Source organism: Beta vulgaris, chromosome 4 (genome assembly GCF_026745355.1).
Source record: "Beta vulgaris subsp. vulgaris cultivar EL10 chromosome 4, EL10.2, whole genome shotgun sequence".
Taxonomy (NCBI): domain Eukaryota; kingdom Viridiplantae; phylum Streptophyta; class Magnoliopsida; order Caryophyllales; family Amaranthaceae; genus Beta; species Beta vulgaris.
Genome location: NC_079205.1, coordinates 33532255 through 33551975, shown reverse-complemented (window position 1 = coordinate 33551975; position 19721 = coordinate 33532255). Strand labels below are relative to the sequence as shown.

General features: G+C 36.4%; 1 protein-coding gene across 2 annotated transcripts; it reads left to right on the top strand.

Moving 5' to 3' along the window:
- Positions 1–11055: 11055 nt before the first annotated feature.
- LOC104907184 (uncharacterized) lies at positions 11056–18572 on the top strand. 2 transcript variants are annotated; one of them, XM_010696074.4, is made up of 11 exons: positions 11056–11253; positions 12125–12385; positions 13246–13450; positions 13923–14013; positions 14107–14249; positions 15856–16099; positions 16529–16633; positions 16769–16951; positions 17218–17422; positions 17705–18188; positions 18371–18572. In XM_010696074.4, the coding sequence occupies exons 2-11, from the start codon at positions 12163–12165 to the stop codon at positions 18459–18461; spliced, it is 1974 nt and encodes a 657-aa protein (XP_010694376.1). In that variant the 5' UTR covers positions 11056–11253; positions 12125–12162; the 3' UTR covers positions 18462–18572. The 2 variants fall into 2 exon arrangements, with proteins under 2 accessions (XP_010694376.1, XP_057250250.1); XM_057394267.1 differs by lacking the exon at positions 11056–11253 and adding an exon at positions 11364–11388.
- Positions 18573–19721: the final 1149 nt, after the last annotated feature.

Genomic DNA, 19721 nt, shown 5'->3' with positions numbered 1-19721 from the left:
CAGGTGCAAACAACTCAGATAGAGCACACAATGATTTAAAGATGCAAACTTAGACTCTCTAAGGATGCATGAGACACTATGCAAGGATTAAGGTTATGCAAAGCTAAGGGATGACACGTCATGCAAGGTAAGGATTACGTAAGACTAGAATGTATGTAATGCAAGGTCAGGATTTTGCAAAGCTAGAAGATGTGAAGAATGATAGAATGATCAGAAATATATATAATGATTTTCGAAAATCGTTTGTAAGAAATGATCAGGATCCGTAAACGAGGTCCACGGATTGCAACTTTTCGGGAGTTTGATTCGACTTGGAGGCACCACCACATATATAGGAAGCCCCCACTTTAGGTGAGCTTGCCTTAAATTAGGCTTGAGCCTTAGTTGAAATGTACTTGATCTGATATTGAAACGTAGTTTATTTGTCTTGAACGTTGAAAGTTGTTCACTGGGGATTCTTCTTTGGGGAGTTGATACATGCAAAGTCAATATTGTCATAGACCATGGAATTGTCGAAGAGTCTTTCGGGGAAAAGGAGAGCTTGGATTGAAAAATAAAAAGGTTTAAATTTATGACTCATATAAATGTAGGTGGGAAAAGGCTCTAACGAGGCTAGGTGCAGACTCGAGTCTATGTCGGTATCCAGAAAGAGTATGCTCCTGAATTCTAGAAAATCAAATCATTAGACTATGACTAATTTATTTTATTGAAGCAGTTGGACATCGAGATGAGGATTCTTGCGTATCCTTGAGGAATCACACTATTCGTAGTTCAAGATCTGATTTTTTTTACTTTTTTTTTAATTTTTTTAATGTGCCCTAACTTTTGCCTAGACCGCCCTACCTAGCGGGCTTGGACATACCTTGAAAAAGGAGTTACGATTGATGAAAGCTTGAAAGGTTTAAGGCTTGAAGTTTTAGGTTTAGATGAAGGTTTAGTTAGTTTGGCAAATGTAGGATCATGAATTTGGTATATGCTGGCTAAGGTTTGGTGGGGTTAAAGGACTTGAATGAAGGGTAGAACTTTTTTGCAAGCCCCCTAGCTTAACTGTTTATTTATTTTGCCTTTGGCTTTTCTCTTTGTCATTTTTTTCTTTTTGCTTTGTACGTTTTTGAGCTTTTGCTTTTTTATTCTTTCGCACTTTGAATTTTTCACATTTTTTTTTGTTTTTGCCCGACATTTATTTATTTTGATGTATTAACAAGTTATTGGTTTAGGGTATTGGAAGGTTTGAAGGTTATGTGTGGAGCTTTGCTTGGAAATGATGGTCTATGGATGATGGAGGGAATAAGGGGAATAACGTCTGATCCAAAGTATGTCAATTTTTTTTTCATTTTTCGCTCCTTTTATTTTATATCTATTTTCTTATTATTTTTTTTGGGCAATTCAAAGTTGTCATTGATAACCAAAAAAATGGGGTACAACCTAAGGGTGAGAAGAGCAACAAACTGCCCCAACCCACCCACAGCACACAACCAACTAAATCAAAAGAATCCTAGATCTTTCAAGCTCATTACAATTACAAGCTACTTTAAAGATAACTAACCTCCTTGATTATAGCATGGGGACTTAGCAAAGTGTCCCTAAAGTACTTGCTATTACGCTGAATCCAAATGGCAAAAAAAATATTCTTGTTATAGGTCCTATTCCTGGGAAAAAAATATAGTGAAATTACCTTTCCTATTCTTTCGCCGGACCCTGCCACTAAAAACGATGTTCACTTCTTAAAATATCCGATATATGTAGGGGTAACAGAGGAAGGGGTCAGATTTATCCTGACGGAAGCAAGAGTAATAATACAGTTTATAGTGCCACAGCAGCAGGTATAGTAAATAAAATTATAGGAAAAGAAAAGGACGGATACGAAATAAACATAGCGGATGAGCTCTCAGTAAATAACATCACATACAACCTGTCCTTGCTCCTCTTACTTCTAGCCTTTTGGATACCTCTTCTCAGTTCACCGGATGCAATGTTGATAGAAGCTAGATCAATGCACTGCAGCACTGTCTTCCAAATAGTCACACAATACTCACACTCAAAAAATAAGTGTTGCACACTTTCTTCTTTTACATCACACAGCTTACACATAAGGCTATAATCTCTGTTCCACTTACTGATTCTGCCTGTAGTAGCAAATCTGTTTAGTAAAGCCATCTATAGAGTGAATTTGCTTTTAGGAGTTGCTTTATTATTACAGATGAGCCTTTTCCAGCTGACTCTATCAAAAGACTCTTGCAGGATCTTGTAAACTTTTTAAATACTGAATTCTTGAGTGCTACTCACATTCTCCCACCCCCTAATTCTCACCAGCAGCTCCCTAGACACCAGAATGTTTCTCAATAGCCAAGAGGTGTTACTACTAACAGTAACTGTATCAATGTTACCTCTTTTAATATAGTATGCATGCACCCAACGAACCCATAACTTATCTTGCTTAAAAGATAAAGCCCAAAGTTGCTTCAATAAGGCAGCTTTATTCCATAACACCATGTTGATCACATTTAACCCCCGCTGCAATTTTAGGTTGCTAAATGAAGGACCATGCCACTAGAGCTTTTCTTGATTCAAGTCCACCAGTCCACAAGAACTTTCTATAAATGGCTTCCACAGCTTTAATCAATTTTTTTAGGGAGAGGAAAAATTTGCCCCCAATAATTCTGCATGCTACCAAGTATAGTTTTCTCCAACTGCAGTCTACCAGCATTAGACAAAAGATGCACCATCCACCCTTAATCCCTAGAAGTAATTATGTCTATTAGTGGCTTACACTGGGAAAAGGAAAGTTTTTTTTGTAGCCAAAGGCACCGCTAAGTATTTGAAAAGGAGTAAACCTATAGGCATTTGAATCACTTCAGCAAGCTGTGTTGCTACTTCCTGGTTGACCCCTCATAAGTAAATGCAAGTTTTCTCATTGCTAGCTTCAAGCCCTGAAGCCCTTGAGAATTTGTGGAAAGCAGCCATAATCTTCTCTATTGAGCTATGATCTGCTCTAGCAAACATGAGTAGATCATTAGCAACCATTAAATGAGTTTGGCTAATCCTTTCATACTTGGGATGATAGTTGAAATCTGGATTTTTACTCATATCTCCCAAGCATCTACTTAAGTATTCCATACTTAAGGTGCGTTCTCCTCAACTTAAAAAATTAAGTTTCAGGTCCAATAAGTTCAGATAAGTTGCAATAAGGTCCAATAAGGGCAATAAGTTCCAATCAGGTCTAATAAGGTCCAATAAGTTCCAATCAGGTGCAATAAGTTCCAATCAAATGCAATAAGTTCCAATCAGGTCTAATAAGGTCCAATAAGTTCCAATAAGGTCTAATAAGGTCCAAATAGTCAATGTTCAATAAACATTTGTATTATTGTCCATTATGTTATTATTAGAATTTTAATTAAAGTACCATAATGATTATATAGTATTATACTTGTATTAGTGTCTATTATTTTATTAAATATTTGTATTATTGTTTATTATTTTATTATTTATATTACTATTAGCTGATTATGTTATTATTAAATTTTTTTATTAAAGTACCACAATGTATAGTATTATATTTGTATTGTTGTCTATTATTTGATTATTCATATTACTATTAGGTGATTATATTATTATTAAATAATATTATAATCATGGTCAAATAATTAAGGTTAACAATAATAATCATTATAATTACAATATTTTGCAATTCGTCTTTAAATAACTCGAGATAACATATTTTCGTTACTAATAACAATGAAAGATATAAATGTAGAGTGATTGATAAGGAGTTGATGCATTCTACTACCTTCACATAAATGAAAGTGGGGTGAGAGTTTTTCATATGTGCCAATTTTAACTTGTTAGCAATAAATGTTAATCAATTTTTGATTTTCCACTAGTGCTTTATAAAATCAAAACAATAGTATTAAATATATTAGTGGTCAAAGTTATGTATAGGCACATATATAAATAGTAAATTTTTTTTGTTAAATTCATTATCATGAGAGATTATTAATAATTATTTTTTTTAAAGGACAAATTTTAATAATTATTACTTCATAATAAATTTTGAGGGGTAGTATGTACGTTAGGGGTAATATTTATGTTATTAATGGTCAATTGTTTTGTCTAATAAGGTCAAATAAGTTTCAATAAGGTCTAATAAGTTTCAATCAGGTCCAATAAAGTCTAATAAGTTCAATCAGGGCCAATAAGGTCTAATAAGTTTCAATAAGGTTAATAAGTTCCAATAAGGTCCAATAAGTTCCAATCAGGTGCAATCTGGTCCAATAAGTTGAATCAGGTTCAATCCGGTTTAATAAGTTCTAATAAGTTCAGTTCAGGTTCAATAAGTTCAGTTCAGATAAGGTACAATAAATTCAGGGTCAATAAGTTGAAGAGAATGCACCCTTAAAGCAAAGAGGAAAGGGGACGATGGATCCCCTTGTCTTAAGCCTTTCTTAGCATCAAAAGGCTTGGCAGGTAACCCATTCAATATTTTCTTATTATTTTTAGTCAAGTTCATTAGGTGATTTAAGTTTCATCATGGAATTGGAAGCATAAATGACGATGAAAGGCAATGAAAATAGAAATAAGAATAACAATAAAATGAAAATGGAAAGGCTATAATAGATGAAGTCCTATAGTGATATAGACTAGATGGAAAAGGAAAGAAATGACTTAGGGTAAGGACTCTCTGACTCGTCCTAAGAAACCAAAAATAAAAGACTAAGCTTGTTGAATTGTTGATGTACTGTGCAAAAGGGTTATTGGTGATGTTGATTCTTGTTGTAGCAAGTATTAGAAGTTTGTTGTCACCGACCATGTTTCGCAGCGCAATGATGGTATTTGACACTAGATATCAGATGTTCATTATCCTGTTGGAATTCGCAGTCGAAATGTAGGTTGCACCTTTTGAATCATCTTTTAGGTGCAGGGTTCAGAGTAGACTCTATAGTAGTGATCGCGCCTATAATGTGAAGGCGGTAGACCCTATGGAAGTGATCGCGCCACTATTGTGAAGATGGCCAAAAGTAATCTTCAATACTCTAAATGAAGTCGGTGTGGTGATAGTGCGCTTGATGAGCTTTAGAGTAGGCTTAACTTTTTTTAGCCTTGTTTAGGTATTCAAAATTGTAATCTCTCGACCGGTCATGACTAGATTCGGGTGAATTTCGAAATAGAGATGATAAATGAGAAATGGGAATGTAAAAGGGAAGAGTGGGAAATGAAAATGAGAGATGAGAGATGAGAGATGAGAAATGAAGTTGAAAGTGAAAATGGGAAACAATTAGAAATGGGTATGATTATGGTTATGATGGCGACATGGGCCTAACTATATGCATATGCATATGTGAACTGGACTGGACTGGACTATGCAAGCAAAAATGGACTGAATGACTGGGCTTTTAAGCTAGTTTCACTAGAATTAATGAATTGCTTATGGACTTATGGGTGATTGGCTTCGCCAAACTCGATGATTTTGGACCATTATGGGCTTAGGGTTGACGAGTTCCGCTAGACTCAAGATATGGGCTGCTATAGATGTAAGATAGGAGTAGCTTCGCTAAACTCGGAGGTGCCTTTATGGTCTTGGGGATGACTAGCTTCGCTAGGTCAAGGTGTCGTCATGGACTTAAAGGGTGTTGTTATGGTCTTATAGGGTGTCGTTATGGACTTAAAGGGTGTCGTTATGGTCTTAAGGGTGACTAGCTAAGCTAAGCAAGGTGTCGTTATGGACTTAAAGGGTATCGTTATGGTCTTATAGGGTGCCGTTATGGAATTAAAGGGTGTCGTTATAGACTTACAGAGAGACTAGCTTTGTTAGGTCAAGTTGTCGTTATGGACTTAAAGTGTGCTAGCTTCGTTAGAATTAATGGTTTGGACTTCACCCTATATGGTTCGAAATTGGACTTGATTAGACTTAGGGGATGACTTTTATAGTCCGTAGACTTGACTTTTATAGTCCGTAGACTTTACTTTTATAGCTCGTGTACAGACTAGGGTTTACATATAATGCAGATAGACCTAGCGAAACTTTATAGTCGTAAGACTGAGCTTTTATAGTCCTAAGACTGATTTTATAGTCCTAAGACTGAGCTTTTATAGTCTGTAGACTAACTTTATAGTCCTAAGACTAAGCTTTTATAGTCCGTAGACTGAGCTCTTATAGTTTGTAGACTGACTTTATAGTCCTAAGACCGAGCTTTTATAGTCCGTAGACTGACTTTTATAGTCTGAAGACGGACTTTACAGCCCTAAGATTGACTTTTATAGTCCAAAGACTGACTTTTATAGCCCAAATTAAAGACTGGCTTTATAGCCCGTAGACTTTCTTTTATAGTCCTAAGACTGACTTTTATAGTCCGAAGACTGCTAGGGTTTACATATAATGCATACTAGACCTAGGGAGCGAATTGGGCCTAAATGGACCTAAGATTTGATCGGACTAGACTTAGACTTAGATTGGAATTGATTAGGGATAGATTTGGATTAGACTTCACATAAAGATGTAGATGAGCCTAGATTTTGAAATGAACTAGACTTATATGGGCCTAAGATCGACTCTAATGCTAGTGAATGTATAGACTGTAATACACATGGGCGTGAATGAATGCAAAATGGATTTTAAGCCGTATGGGACTAGAATGAATGCAAATGAATTTGATTGAATTTGGTTGATTGGATTGGATTGAAGGTGTTTAGACTGGGCTTAGAATTTTTTGAAATTCATTTTCGAAAGGAACCTATTGTTTTTATTTTTTGTTAGGAAAAGATGATGTGCATATTTTATTGAAATGTCGTGGTATGATGATGATTGGTAAATATTTTCGAAAAAGGTAGAATAGAAGAAGGTGTAGGATTGAATTTGAAAAATGTAAGTTTTTTGAAATGGACAAATATGGTAAGGTAGGGAGAAGGTAGGAAGAGGTAGACATGCATGACAACTCTAACTCTTCTCCAACAACTCCAATCCATGAACCAAACTCTCCAAAATCATGAGAAAAGGTTTCAAGAGCTACAAGACCATAACAAAATGCTTGAAACCTAAATCACCCAAGTAGCCGAGAAAAACCCCTCTAATCCCAAAAATCAACTTACAGGCCAACCCATCCCTAACCCCAACCTCCATCAAGCCAAAGCCATCCATTTGAGGTCGGGAACAAGTTATAAGGGTCCTAAGATGCCTAATGGGGAGTTAGAGACGGAAGAAGAACTTGCGGTTGTTGAGAAAAAAGATGAAGTTGAGGAAGGTGAGAAAGAAGAGATTGTGGAAAGAGATGAGCCACAAGTCCAAGTCGGTGATAAGACTCCATTGCCATCATCTTCACCAACTAAGATTTATGTGCCACCGGTTCCATACCCTCACAGATTGGTGGAGAGGAAATTGAGTGATAAGTTATCCAAGTTCCTCAATGTAATAAAAGGCCTTCAAATCAACATTCCTTTCTTTGAGGCAATGTCTTAAATGCCGGCTTATGCTAAGTTTTTGAAGAAAATCCTTTCCAATAAAAGGAAACTAGAAGATGAGCTCATCACCTTGCCATACCAAGTAAGTGCTCTAGTGCAATGTGCCATGCCCAAGAAGCAAAGAGACCCCGGAAGCTTCACCTTGCCGGTGAAGATAGGTGACTTGGAGCCTAAAGGAGCGTTGGCTGATTTAGGAGCAAGTGTGAGTTTGATGCCTTTATCCATAGCTAAGCACCTAAATCTTCCTCTTCATCCTACACGGAAGACTATTCAATTTGCGGATCGAACTGTGATAGTGCCACATGGTGAGTTGGAGGATGTACCAATACAAGTTGGGCATGTGTTTGTGCCATGGATTTTGTAGTAATGGATATGGAGGAAGATCCGGAGACTCCTCTCATTCTTGGGAGGGAAGCTTTTAAGACATTGGGTGCTGTGATAAACTGCAAAAATGATACAAACACAGTCGAGGTAGCCAATGAAAGGGTTGTGTTCGAGTTCTCAAAGACTTTTAAGAAACCCTTGAAAGAGAAAGTTTGTCGGGTCAATCTAGCTAGTAGAAGGTGAGATGGAAGATTTTGAAAAAGTGGTCCACACCGGGGTCAAGTTATATGCTTCTATTACCAATGCCTCGAACTTGGACATAGAAGAGGCGAATGAATTCTCCATGCTTCTTGACAGCATTACCGTTGAGGAGGTACATGACGAAGCATTTGAGTTTCCTACTACACCCACTGATAAAGAGGAGAGTTATAATCCTCTTCCTAAGGTATAGTTCAAACCCCTTAATTACCTCCTCCCCTACTTTCTCTTTGCTTGTTAACTCCGAGAAAAGAGTTTGTTTGGGGGAGTTAGCATGTGTTCACTATATTTCAAAATTTTCTTCCTCCTCTTTGTAATTAGGTTCATATTAGTATATCTGCATGTTAATTAGGTTCATATTAGTGTATTTACATGTTAAGTCTGAAAAAAAATAGCAAAAATATTTTCTTTTTCTTTTCTTACTTTTTTATGCATTCAGATTAGTTTGGTTGCAGGCATGATATATTTCTAAGAGTGTCCATAACTTGATTAGAATACCTTCTTTACATTTGACTTGATGGTTTTGGAAGCCTTACTGTGACTTTAGGTGATCTTTGAGATCGGTAACTTTTGCTAGAGTCTTTTTGAAATTAGGCGAGTTGGTTGCTTAGATTGCCTTATCCCTTGTGCTATGAACCCCGAAGGAGGGCCACAAACAACGTAAGACTCATTTACAACCCTCACCCTTGATCGTCCAAGTCGTGACTTGCATTTTAGCTTCCTAAGATTGCACAAGATCGAGCCTATAGAAGAATAATTTAGCGTGTTTCTTTTTGCTAGAAATAGGAACTCAAAAGCCAAAAAGCTTTGATACCGACATAATTATCCGCTTCTCAACCCATCTGAGCCTTTCTATCCTATTTTTGCTTAACCCTCAAAATAAGTCATGGCCAAACTTTCCCCAAAGTGGAGTGCATGTCTAGTTTGTGTTGAGTTGTTTTGATACTAAGTCTTGGTTGAAAGTGAGTTAATGTACATGTACGGGTGTTCGCGGTTTGGGTTGGTGTGGTTTGGGATGTAACCCAACCCAAACCGCAAATATACAGTTTGACATTTTTCCAACCGAAACCGCACCGCACTTTTGCCCAAACCAACCCAAACTAAACCGCGCAAAACAGTTTGGTGCGGTTTGGTTTGCGGTTTAACCATTTTTTCCTCCGTGACATTAATTTTGTAATCTAAGAGTAAAAAAAAATTGTTTTAAGAGTCCAAATAGATATGAAATTAACTTCATAATTTAACATAATTAATGATTTATCAAAAGTGTTAAAGTTCTTTACCTCAAACTTCTTTTTTCAGTTTTATATTTGTACGCCACCTTGTCAAGTGTATTTAATTTTTTTTTAAATAATAGAAATTCTGGTCCAACTGGTCTGGACCGAAATTTTCCGGATTTGGACCACATCGGACCGGAAACCTAGAATCGAGAATTTTTGTGGACCGAGGACCGGAACGAAATCTCAAGTCTGGTCTGGTCAGGTCCAAATTCTGGTCCGGTCCAAATTTTGGTCCGGTCCTGACCAGTTTGTGCACACTCCTAGTGGTGGCTGTGGGGTGGTTTTGGTGGTGTCTGTGGGGTGGGGGAGGGGTTGAGGTGGTTCAGGTAGGTGGGGGTTGGGGGAGGAGGGAGAAAAATGAAAGATTATTTTGTTATTTTTTTTTTTACCTATTTTACAAGTTACAAGTCAACTTGATTTACTGGGAGGAATTTTAGTGGAAAATTTGTATTATATTTGTATTGTTGTAAGAAAACGGACAAAAGTTTGTATTATTATAATTAAAAAATCCTTAAAAGAAAAGATATCTTGATTACTCACAACATCAACTGTATAGCCAAATACTTTTTAGTAATGAACACGTACTATAACCAGAAGAAATTCTGGAAACAAAAATTCTGGCCAAAATGGAAGATATTCTATTGGAAGCTAGCTAATGGTGCTCTAGCCACCGGAGTAAACCTTAGAAATAGGAAATTTCTAAGTGAGATTCCTTGCCCTTTCTGTGGGAAAGAGGAGGAGTCGGATACTCATTTATTCAAGGATTATGAAGTTACTATGAGAATTTAGAAGAGCTCAAATCTAGGAATAAACTCGAAAAACTCAGTCAATACTGACATCACCTCATGGACAAGAAATTGGCTTTGGTGCATTATGCAGGAAAATCGAAATCTGGAAGGTCAAGCAGTCGAATTCTTAGGAATTTTATGGAGTATCTGGTTACTAAGGAACAAAAGCATTTTCAATACAAGTTATCGCTTGAACGCCCTAGATACTTTTGGGATCGTTAGTCACTGGCGAAGAAGATGGTGGGCATGCTCTAGCAGTATTCTCATGGATGAAAGGCCAACATAAACTACAATGGGGAATTTACGAGGGAAGATTTCTTGGGAAAAGAACTGGTCCCCTGACAGAAACCATAGTACCCTGATAGTGGATGGCACCTGGAAGGAAAACAAAAGCATTCAAAATGACCCGGATGATGCTGCTTATGGCTGGGTACTTAGGGAAGGAAATTCAGAAACCGCAACAGGAGGAAGATCAATTGAGGCAAGTTCACCAGTGAAAGTTGAGGCATATGCCCTTCTCTTTGGAATAAAGGAGTGTCGCACTCGTGACATAAAAAACCTGGAGGTTTGGTCTGACGCTAAAGTAGTGGTGGAGAGTTTGCGGGATGGTGCGAAGCCGGCTTCTTCAATACGTAACATAATCCTTGAAATACTTTTATTATTACGTGATTTTGAGTCAGTTTGTAAAACTAAAGTAGTAAGAGCAAAAGTACAAAAAGCACATTTTCTAGCTAACCAAGCGAGAAAGAGGGACTTAGTATGTTTTTTTTTTTGATTCATATGAGCCAAGAGGGGCTTAGCATGTAATTGTTTATCTTTGTTATTGGAAAAAAAAAAAAAAAAAAACAGACTATCAGTATATACTGTCATTATTTTTTTTTTTGCCGTGCATCATTTTACAACTTTCTAAATCAAGAGATGCGACGTACAATTTCCACAATATATTTTACTTAATACAGAAGAAATATATAGAAACCACAGGCCAAAAAAAGAAAACAAAATAAATACATTTGAATCTCACAGAAATATAACAAAGTATTCTCATTTTTCACAAACATTCAGTCAGTCACTGCTTAGTCCTGCTGAGTCTCCACTTTCCGGTGCGGATGTAGTATAGCTTCCCGCATTTCTTGCCCATTTGATATAAATAAAAGGTACTTATATAAAGCTTGATTTCAGCAAAATAAAGCTCAAATTTTTTTTTGCTCATTTGTCATTTCATTTTTTTAAGTTCTGGGTTTTGATTCTTTTGGTATATATTCGCCCTTCTTTCTTTTGTTCTTGTAAAGGTAATGATAATTTCCTAAATGGGTAGTTTTTTTTATTGCTTTAAGTTTGAGAAATTTTGCTTCTTTTTTGTTGTTAGTTTCTTAACTTCTGTGATATATGATAATCTTAGTTCTGTGACTTGAATGATTAATTATTTAAGCTAATGTATGTCTATTTTTGATTTTGAGATTCTGAAGATTGATTCATTTGTTTTTGTAATTTTGTTCTTTTTGTCTTTTGGTTGAATTTTTGCTTGTTGGGTCTTTTAGTTGCATGTTGAAATTGAATGTTAATCAATATCTTGAGATTGTAATAGGAAATTTAATCTGTATAGATTGAAGGGAAAAGAGGAAAGTGGTGATGGAAAGAAAAGGATATTTTTGGTTTTATAAGAAGGACTAGTATGTAAAGTATCTTTTTGATGTTTATGTTTTGGGTTCGATGAATGAGGAAAGAAAAGAACATCTGATTACTAAAAGGGTAGGGTCCGTCTTTACTATAAATATTATGAATGGATTCTAAATAATAATGGTCACTTTTCTTCTTTGTAACTCCACCAACTTTGTGACGAATACGAGGTTGGAATCGGTAGGAAAGTTTCATTCATTTTATAATGTACTATTTTTTTTGGGTTTAGCATATCTTGTTCTACTAGAGAAAGGGAAAATGATTACTTTTCTTGCAATTTTCCTACCAGTTAATTTGTTTCTTTTATGGCATCAAACTGATTTTATATTGGGAAATTTTGTTTTGCAGCATTGCGTAGGGAAGTTTTGTTCTATCAGATTTTCAACATGTCTAGGCTGGTGATTTTGTTAGTGGTTAACATAGTGTTAGTATGCTGTTCGAGGACATCGGCACAAACTGAAAACGCGTTATACAAGGACCCAAATCAATCACCTGCAGCTCGAGTAAAAGACCTTTTGGGCAGAATGACTTTGGAAGAGAAGATTGGTCAAATGACTCAGATAGATCGGACAATGGCTACTCCTGAAGTAATGAAGACTTACTCTATTGGTAAATAAATGCTTCAACTAAATGCATCACATTTTGTATATTCTTGCAATTATATGCACCATATAAGATTTACATCATTACTGTCATATACCAATGATTTTCCCATTGATGAGAGTTGGCTTCAAATTTAAAGTGGTTATTTTCGGGTGTCAAACAAAAATCTCAAATGTTTGCTCCAGCGCCAGTTACTTTGATAAACTTCCCAAGTATTATTGGTAGTTGTATGAAGTTACAAATCTAGAGAAGTCGTTTGCTGTTTGAGCTTGCAGTATACTCTATTGATAAGATACATTATCAACTGCAGTCATTAATTAGATTGTTTCATGTTTCAAAGAGTTCAGTTTACATTGTTGGTTGGTGATATATTTAGATTGAGGAATCGAGCTTAGTTTGAATAAAGTTCGATTGTGCTTAGTTACATTTGCAGCTACATTTGCTGAATTAATTCCATATATGCAGCTCCATGATTAAAAGAAGCAAACTATGCAATGAACGTATCATTGAAATGCCACTTGAGAAGCTAATATGATCTTGGCATAATGTGCTTATATGCTGTGAGACTGCCTTTGCTTTGAGGTAGAATCATGGGATCCTTTGTTTTCTTTATACCAAAAATACTTGAGTGCTGTCATTGGTTGCTGATGCCTAATAGTATCATCCCATTATAGACCTATCATCTATACTCGTTGGACTGAATTTTGGCTTTTGCCTTCTTGGTTATGTAGACGAATTCCTAGTTATATTTAGTTTTGGTGATAAAAATCGAAGACCTATCAGTTGTTGGAAATGTTAGGAGATACACTTAATATAATCAGCATGATGAACATTGTATGAAGAACTGATTACTAATTGGAATGTAGGGAGTGTGTTGAGTGGTGGTGGGAGTACACCTTTGCCACAAGCTACAGCTCAAGATTGGATGAATATGGTTGATGGATTCCAGAAATCCGCCTTGACCAATCGTCTGGGAATACCTATGATTTATGGAATTGATGCTGTGCATGGACACAATAATGTGTATAATGCAACAATATTCCCACATAATGTTGGTCTTGGTGCTACCAGGCAAGTGCAATTCTACTCTCTGTCTGCTTCTTTTTTTTTTCTTTGTAAGATAAGTCCAATCTGATACTTACTCTCATATTCTTAATTCTGCCTTTTTTTGAGCTTAATCTAATCTTTCATACTTATATGCAATATAAGCAAACCTTATTTAAAGAGTTGGCTCTACATCCATAACCATGAAATAAGTAATGTTCAACTATTTTTCAATTTGAAGTCGATAAATCTGTGTAGCAGTGGATTTGATATTATGCCCATAATCATGAAGTATGTAATACGTACAAGTATTATCCATTCTAAATAAAATTTGATTTGTTAGCTTTAGATAGCCATAGTTAAAGACAACTGGATACTGTTGTGTGTTACTTGGGTCCATCCAGATTGTTCTCTAACATTTAGGAGGTGTCCATTTGTTTCCTTTTGATGTACTATTTCTTAAGTATGCAGAAGGATTACTAAAATATGTGGTTTATAGGGATCCTGACCTTGTTAAGAGAATTGGTGTTGCAACAGCTCTTGAAGTTCGAGCCACTGGGATACAGTACACTTTTGCTCCTTGTATAGCGGTAAATTCTTCTAGTTATTGCAAGTTGGGTTTGCGAAATGATGTACATTATTCTATCTCAACATTTGATTAATTGCTCTTTCATGCTTCTTAGGTTTGTAGAGATCCAAGATGGGGTCGTTGCTATGAAAGTTACAGTGAAGATCACAAGATTGTCCAGGAAATGACAGAGATCATCTATGGCTTACAAGGGGAACCTCCTGCATCTCGCAAGGGCATACCTTATGTCGGGGGAAAGTATGAATTTATCTGAACCCTTCAATTTTGGTACTTCTTATCCAGTAAGATCGCTACTGGCCACTGGATCCAGTTAGGGAGTGATCTCCTGATGATGCTCTTCACTTGTCATAATGCAGAAGTTAATGAAAAAAAAAAACGAAATAAAGTAATTTGGTCTTGCTACATTTTCATCTTGTGTGGAGAGGAAACCTGAGAAACTATGTTGTATCTCAAGTTAAGAAAGTAAAAGAGAGAATGATTATAATGAATAGAACTTGCGACACTCTGTGTATTACAGAAACATAGGCCTTGGCTGATGCAAAAATCAAGCAAGCTTTTAGCATGTTGCTCGTGGTCATTAAACTAGTTCGTCTGGTTTGAATTGTTGGATGAGCTAGCTTTTCAAAAGTAACCAGCCATCTTATAGCTTACAATAACCAGTCAAGGCCTTCTCTCATTTACCTGTAAATTTTAACATCAATTACAATATTTAATCTCACAAGTCCTTTTGTCATTTGATACACTCTTCTGATCAACTGCTAATTAAAGAATTCTCTCATATAATCAACTACTAGAAGGTAGCACAGGCTTGTGCCAAGCAAGACCTCAGTTGAAGGCGTGACCTTGTGGTCCATTGGAGCCATGGATCACCAAGGCTGTGTCTGATCAGACCGGAAGTGCATGAGCAAAATATGTCTTTGTAGAAAGAAAGTTGAAAAATCTTGAGCTGGTTTAGGATTTGTGAGCTTGGCTCGTGAAGGCCTCGGGAATAGTTAGAGCTCAAGCTGAGGTTAGTCAAGTCAAGCTTTGCCTAGGCTAAGTTTGAGCAGCTCGATAACAGGTTGGGTGTTTTTATCGACTTAGCATCCCTAGGTGAGAAAATATCATTTTTAACAGAGTAGTAGTAAGGATCTGTAGAACAATATTAAACAAATTTGGAAGAAAAGAATTTTATTACTGGAAAAGATTAATAAATACTCGTGAAGTTTTAGTCTATGTGCTCTCTCGCCCTCGTTGTACTGATGAAGGAGTAACAACTGAACTATCACTGATACATTGTGGATATGAATGTTGGAAAGCGAAAAGGGCACTTGACTTCACATTGGAGGATTTGGGCCTTTGGGGTATCACACGATATCTGGTTTGAGACAAAGAAATAATGATGTTGGAACTACTTATTTGACGCCGATCTGTTTTGCAATTACGGATGTTTGAGCATCCAATAGGATCTTACTGATTGTTATGTTAACAACCTTTCTGATTTTATGATACAAATGCTCCGGCACAGTAAGAAATTGTGTGACCTCTAATTTCTCCAAATTTTGCTTCGAAGAACTCTAGGATATGGCAGCTTTGCCTTTTTGTTCTTTTTTCTCCTTATACTTCTAGATGAAAAAGAATCACTAAATGTGCAAGACCTAACTGCAGTTGGAGGTGCATCAATTCTCTAATAAGTGCAACACGAGAAGAGAGAAAAAATGAAAAGAACAGCAATGCAGTAACTTTTTTGGTCTTAGTTTCATCCCCTCTATAGCTCTCCTTCTCCCTTTATATAAAATTTGTGCTTGTTTGTCTACTGGTAATAGTTAATTTTCAAAATAATGTTTAACATGTAAACTGTCAGGGACAAAGTTGCTGCTTGTGCAAAGCATTTTGTTGGAGATGGAGGGACAACTAGAGGGGTCAATGAGAACAACACTTTGACTGACATGCATGGATTGCTTAGCATCCATATGCCTGCATACTCTGACTCCATTATCAAAGGTGTGTCGACTGTCATGGTTTCATACTCCAGTTGGAATGGAGTAAAGATGCACGCGAACCGTGATCTAATCACTGGATTTTTGAAGAACACGCTTAAATTCAAGGTAACTATGAAGAAAGTGGAAATCCCGTCAAGTTATTCTTTAATTACAATTTAGTCTCACTATCTACTCTTTAAAAACTTTTATAAGAGCTGATCTAATTTTCTTTTAATGTGTGCTCTAATTCATAAATCTTGATTAATACATAAAAATAACATCTGGTAACGATGAAGGGTCCTAGAACTATTTTGAAACTACATAATTACAAACAAACACGTAACTATTATTAGATATAATATGCCTGGGCCTGTTACCTGTATGAGCTGATTGAACAAGTTCAAGTTTAACAATGATCAGATAACAAAGTCAAAGCTTTATGTTTACTTTTTGTGCCAACTAACAAAACTAGGTGGTTGTGGTGATCCATGCCATGATAATTATGGGACCATTTTAATGCTAGTTGCAGTCTTTGATTTTCTGCTGGTTATCCAGGGTTTTGTTATCTCAGATTGGCAAGGAATTGACCGAATTACTTCACCACCTGGTGCCAACTATACATTCTCAGTCCTGGAAGGAATTCAAGCTGGCATAGACATGGTTGGCATCTCTGCTCTTTTGAATTACCCTTATATTTTTCGTGGAAGTTATCAGAATTTTTTTACAATGTTGGATTAAGAAGCCTAAGCAAATAGAAGCATTTTATATATACTAATGCTTGTTGGTGACTTACAGGTCATGGTCCCATATAGTTTCAAAGATTTCATAGATGATCTCACCAACCTTGTCAAAAACAACTATATCCCAATGGAGCGTATTGATGATGCTGTATCAAGGATCTTGCTAGTCAAGTTCACTATGGGTCTTTTTGAGACTCCTTTTGGTGATCCCAGTCTAGCAAATGAGCTTGGAAGTGAGGTCAGTCAAACATGCATTCCAGATACATGTTTGTGAGTTGTCTCTGCTAGATTCCTCTTTCATTCTATCTGTAATGCTGTAGATTTGGGAGTGGTGAAACTGTCAAAGAGGTGCTTTTTAGATTATTTGTTTCTCCTTCACTTTCAATGATGGTTCTATGATGGCAACATGACTTCATTCTGCAATTGAGCTAACAATCTCTAATGTTTATTATCATTACATAGTTTGTACTACATGTTTGATGACAAATCCTTTTACATGTGCAGGCTCACAGAGATTTGGCCCGAGAAGCAGTTAGAAAATCACTTGTTCTACTAAAAAACAGTAAACCTGGAGAGGCTCCCGTGCTTCCCCTCCAAAAAAAGGTACAAAAGATACTAGTTGCTGGTGACTATGCTGATAATTTGGGTTATCAATGTGGAGGATGGACAATCAATTGGCAGGGATTCACTGACAACAAATCCACAAGAGGTAACTAGCTTTGCTGTCTTAAGACTTTAAATAAGAGATGCCTTGGTGGCGATACATTCGCCTTCATGCATTTTTGCTGTTAAGTAACCAATGTCAAGGATATTTCTGGAAATCTACCGATTTATAAACAATGTTTTGGAAACACTCTGCAGTATTCCAGGTCAAATTTTAGGATTTATTCTTGGCTGGTGGAGACAGGCACTTATAAATGCATACCTGATTTGCTTTTATACTTCCTCATGTTTGTATTACAATAATGAACGCTGCTCTTGAAATGACCAGGCACAACCATCCTTAATGCCATAAAGTCTGCAGTTGATCCAAGCACCGAAGTGGTATTCCAGGGAAATCCTCCTGCAGACTTTGTCAAGTCCAATAATTTTGATTATGCCATTGTTGTTGTTGGAGAGCCCCCTTATGCAGAAACTGCTGGAGACAGCGAGACTCTCACGTTGGCGGATCCCGGTCCAACTGTCATCAACAATGTCTGTGGGGCTGTGCAGTGTGTTGTTATTATCATATCTGGACGCCCCCTTGTTATTGAGCCGTACATGAACACAATTCATGCCCTAGTTGCAGCATGGTTGCCCGGGACAGAAGGTCAAGGAGTGGCTGATGTTTTGTTTGGCGACCATGAATTCACTGGAAAGTTAGCTAGAACTTGGTTTAAGACTGTAGATCAGCTTCCTTTAAACAGTGAAGATTCACATTATGACCCTCTCTTCCCTTTGGGCTTTGGACTCAAAACGGTGTCACTTGTCACTAGGTAAACCAACTTTTACTTGCACATTAAGCGTGTTTTTTTTTCTTAAAAAAAAACTATCATTTATCATGCACTGTGAACATCAAATTATTGTTTATTTGCCTTTCATTTGGTTACTGGTGTTTGGAGGAACCTTGTTTGCTTTCTGTTTGTACTAAGATATATGTGTCTTTTGTCCTATGCAGATCTGTATCGGTTGCTGCTGATAGGGGACCATGCATTCTTATGATCATATTTTCTTTATTTATTAGTTTATATCTTAAAGTTGCAATGTAAGCATAAGCTTCTAGGAAGGATTTGTTTGATTTAAATGATTAATTGAATATTTTTAGGATATTTATCCTACTTTGTCTTGTTTATTCTCAATATGATTTTGCTTACATTCTACTATCGTCCCCCCCTTTTTTATTTTTTTTTTATTTTAATCTTGTTAGTTTGTTTCGTGTTCATTTAAGTTTATTCAAACTCAATCAATTTGCAAAAAACTCCCTTGAAAGATAGGATTGGTTCTCTCCCTCGCGAAGAGGTTCACACTAGGGGTGTAAACGGACTATGAAAAGTCCAGAGTCCAATCCAATCCAGTCCAAACTTGTCGGACTGGACTGGACTGCAAATTATTCGGACTGGACTTGGACTCAAATTTTCGAGTCCAAATATTTTTGGACTGGATTTGGACTCATCCCTTTGGAATCCAATAAGTCCAGTCCAGTCCAAAAATATTTATATATATAATATATATATAATATATATATAATACATATATAATGTATATATTAAAAAAATTGATACTATTTTTAAAATTTTGGAGTTTTCAACCTTCCCTCTCTAAATATTTCAACTGGCGCCATACTATTGCACTTGGGGCCAGACTATTGCACTTAGCTCCATTTGTTAAATAAGTAAATTATACTAATAGTACTGCAGTAGTAGGCTAGTAGCTGACTAATTCTATCTCACTTCACTCCTCATTCCTTACTACTCACTTCCTCTTACTCTTCATTTTCTTTCTACCTCCCTGTCTCGACTCTCGCATTCTCTATTTCTCCCTCAGATTAATTCTCAGTCTCTCTGCTTCCTCTCAACTTAGATTAAGGTAAGCATCTGATTCAACTTTTTATTCATAGTATTTTACTTTAATTTTAGCTTTCAATCTAATTTGTGGATATTGATAATTGAATTTGATGTCAAATGCTCAAGCATCTCAAAAAACGTCGTGAATCATTGAATCTAAATCGGGAAAGAGATATAATAATCGGACCGGACTGGATTCGGACTTTAGAAAAAATTATCGGACTGGATTGGACTGGACTCAAAAAATATTTGGATCGGACTTGGACTCAATTTCTCGAGTCCAAAAAACTTTGGACAGAATTTGGATTTAGCAAAGTCCAATCCAGTCCAATCCACTTACACCCCTAGTTCACACCCCCTTTTTACGAGGACGAAAATACAATCATTGACCTTGGAAGCGATGTTACTGCGGATTTGGATGACAAACTCTCTTTACGATTAGTTGGGAAACTTTTGACAAGTAAG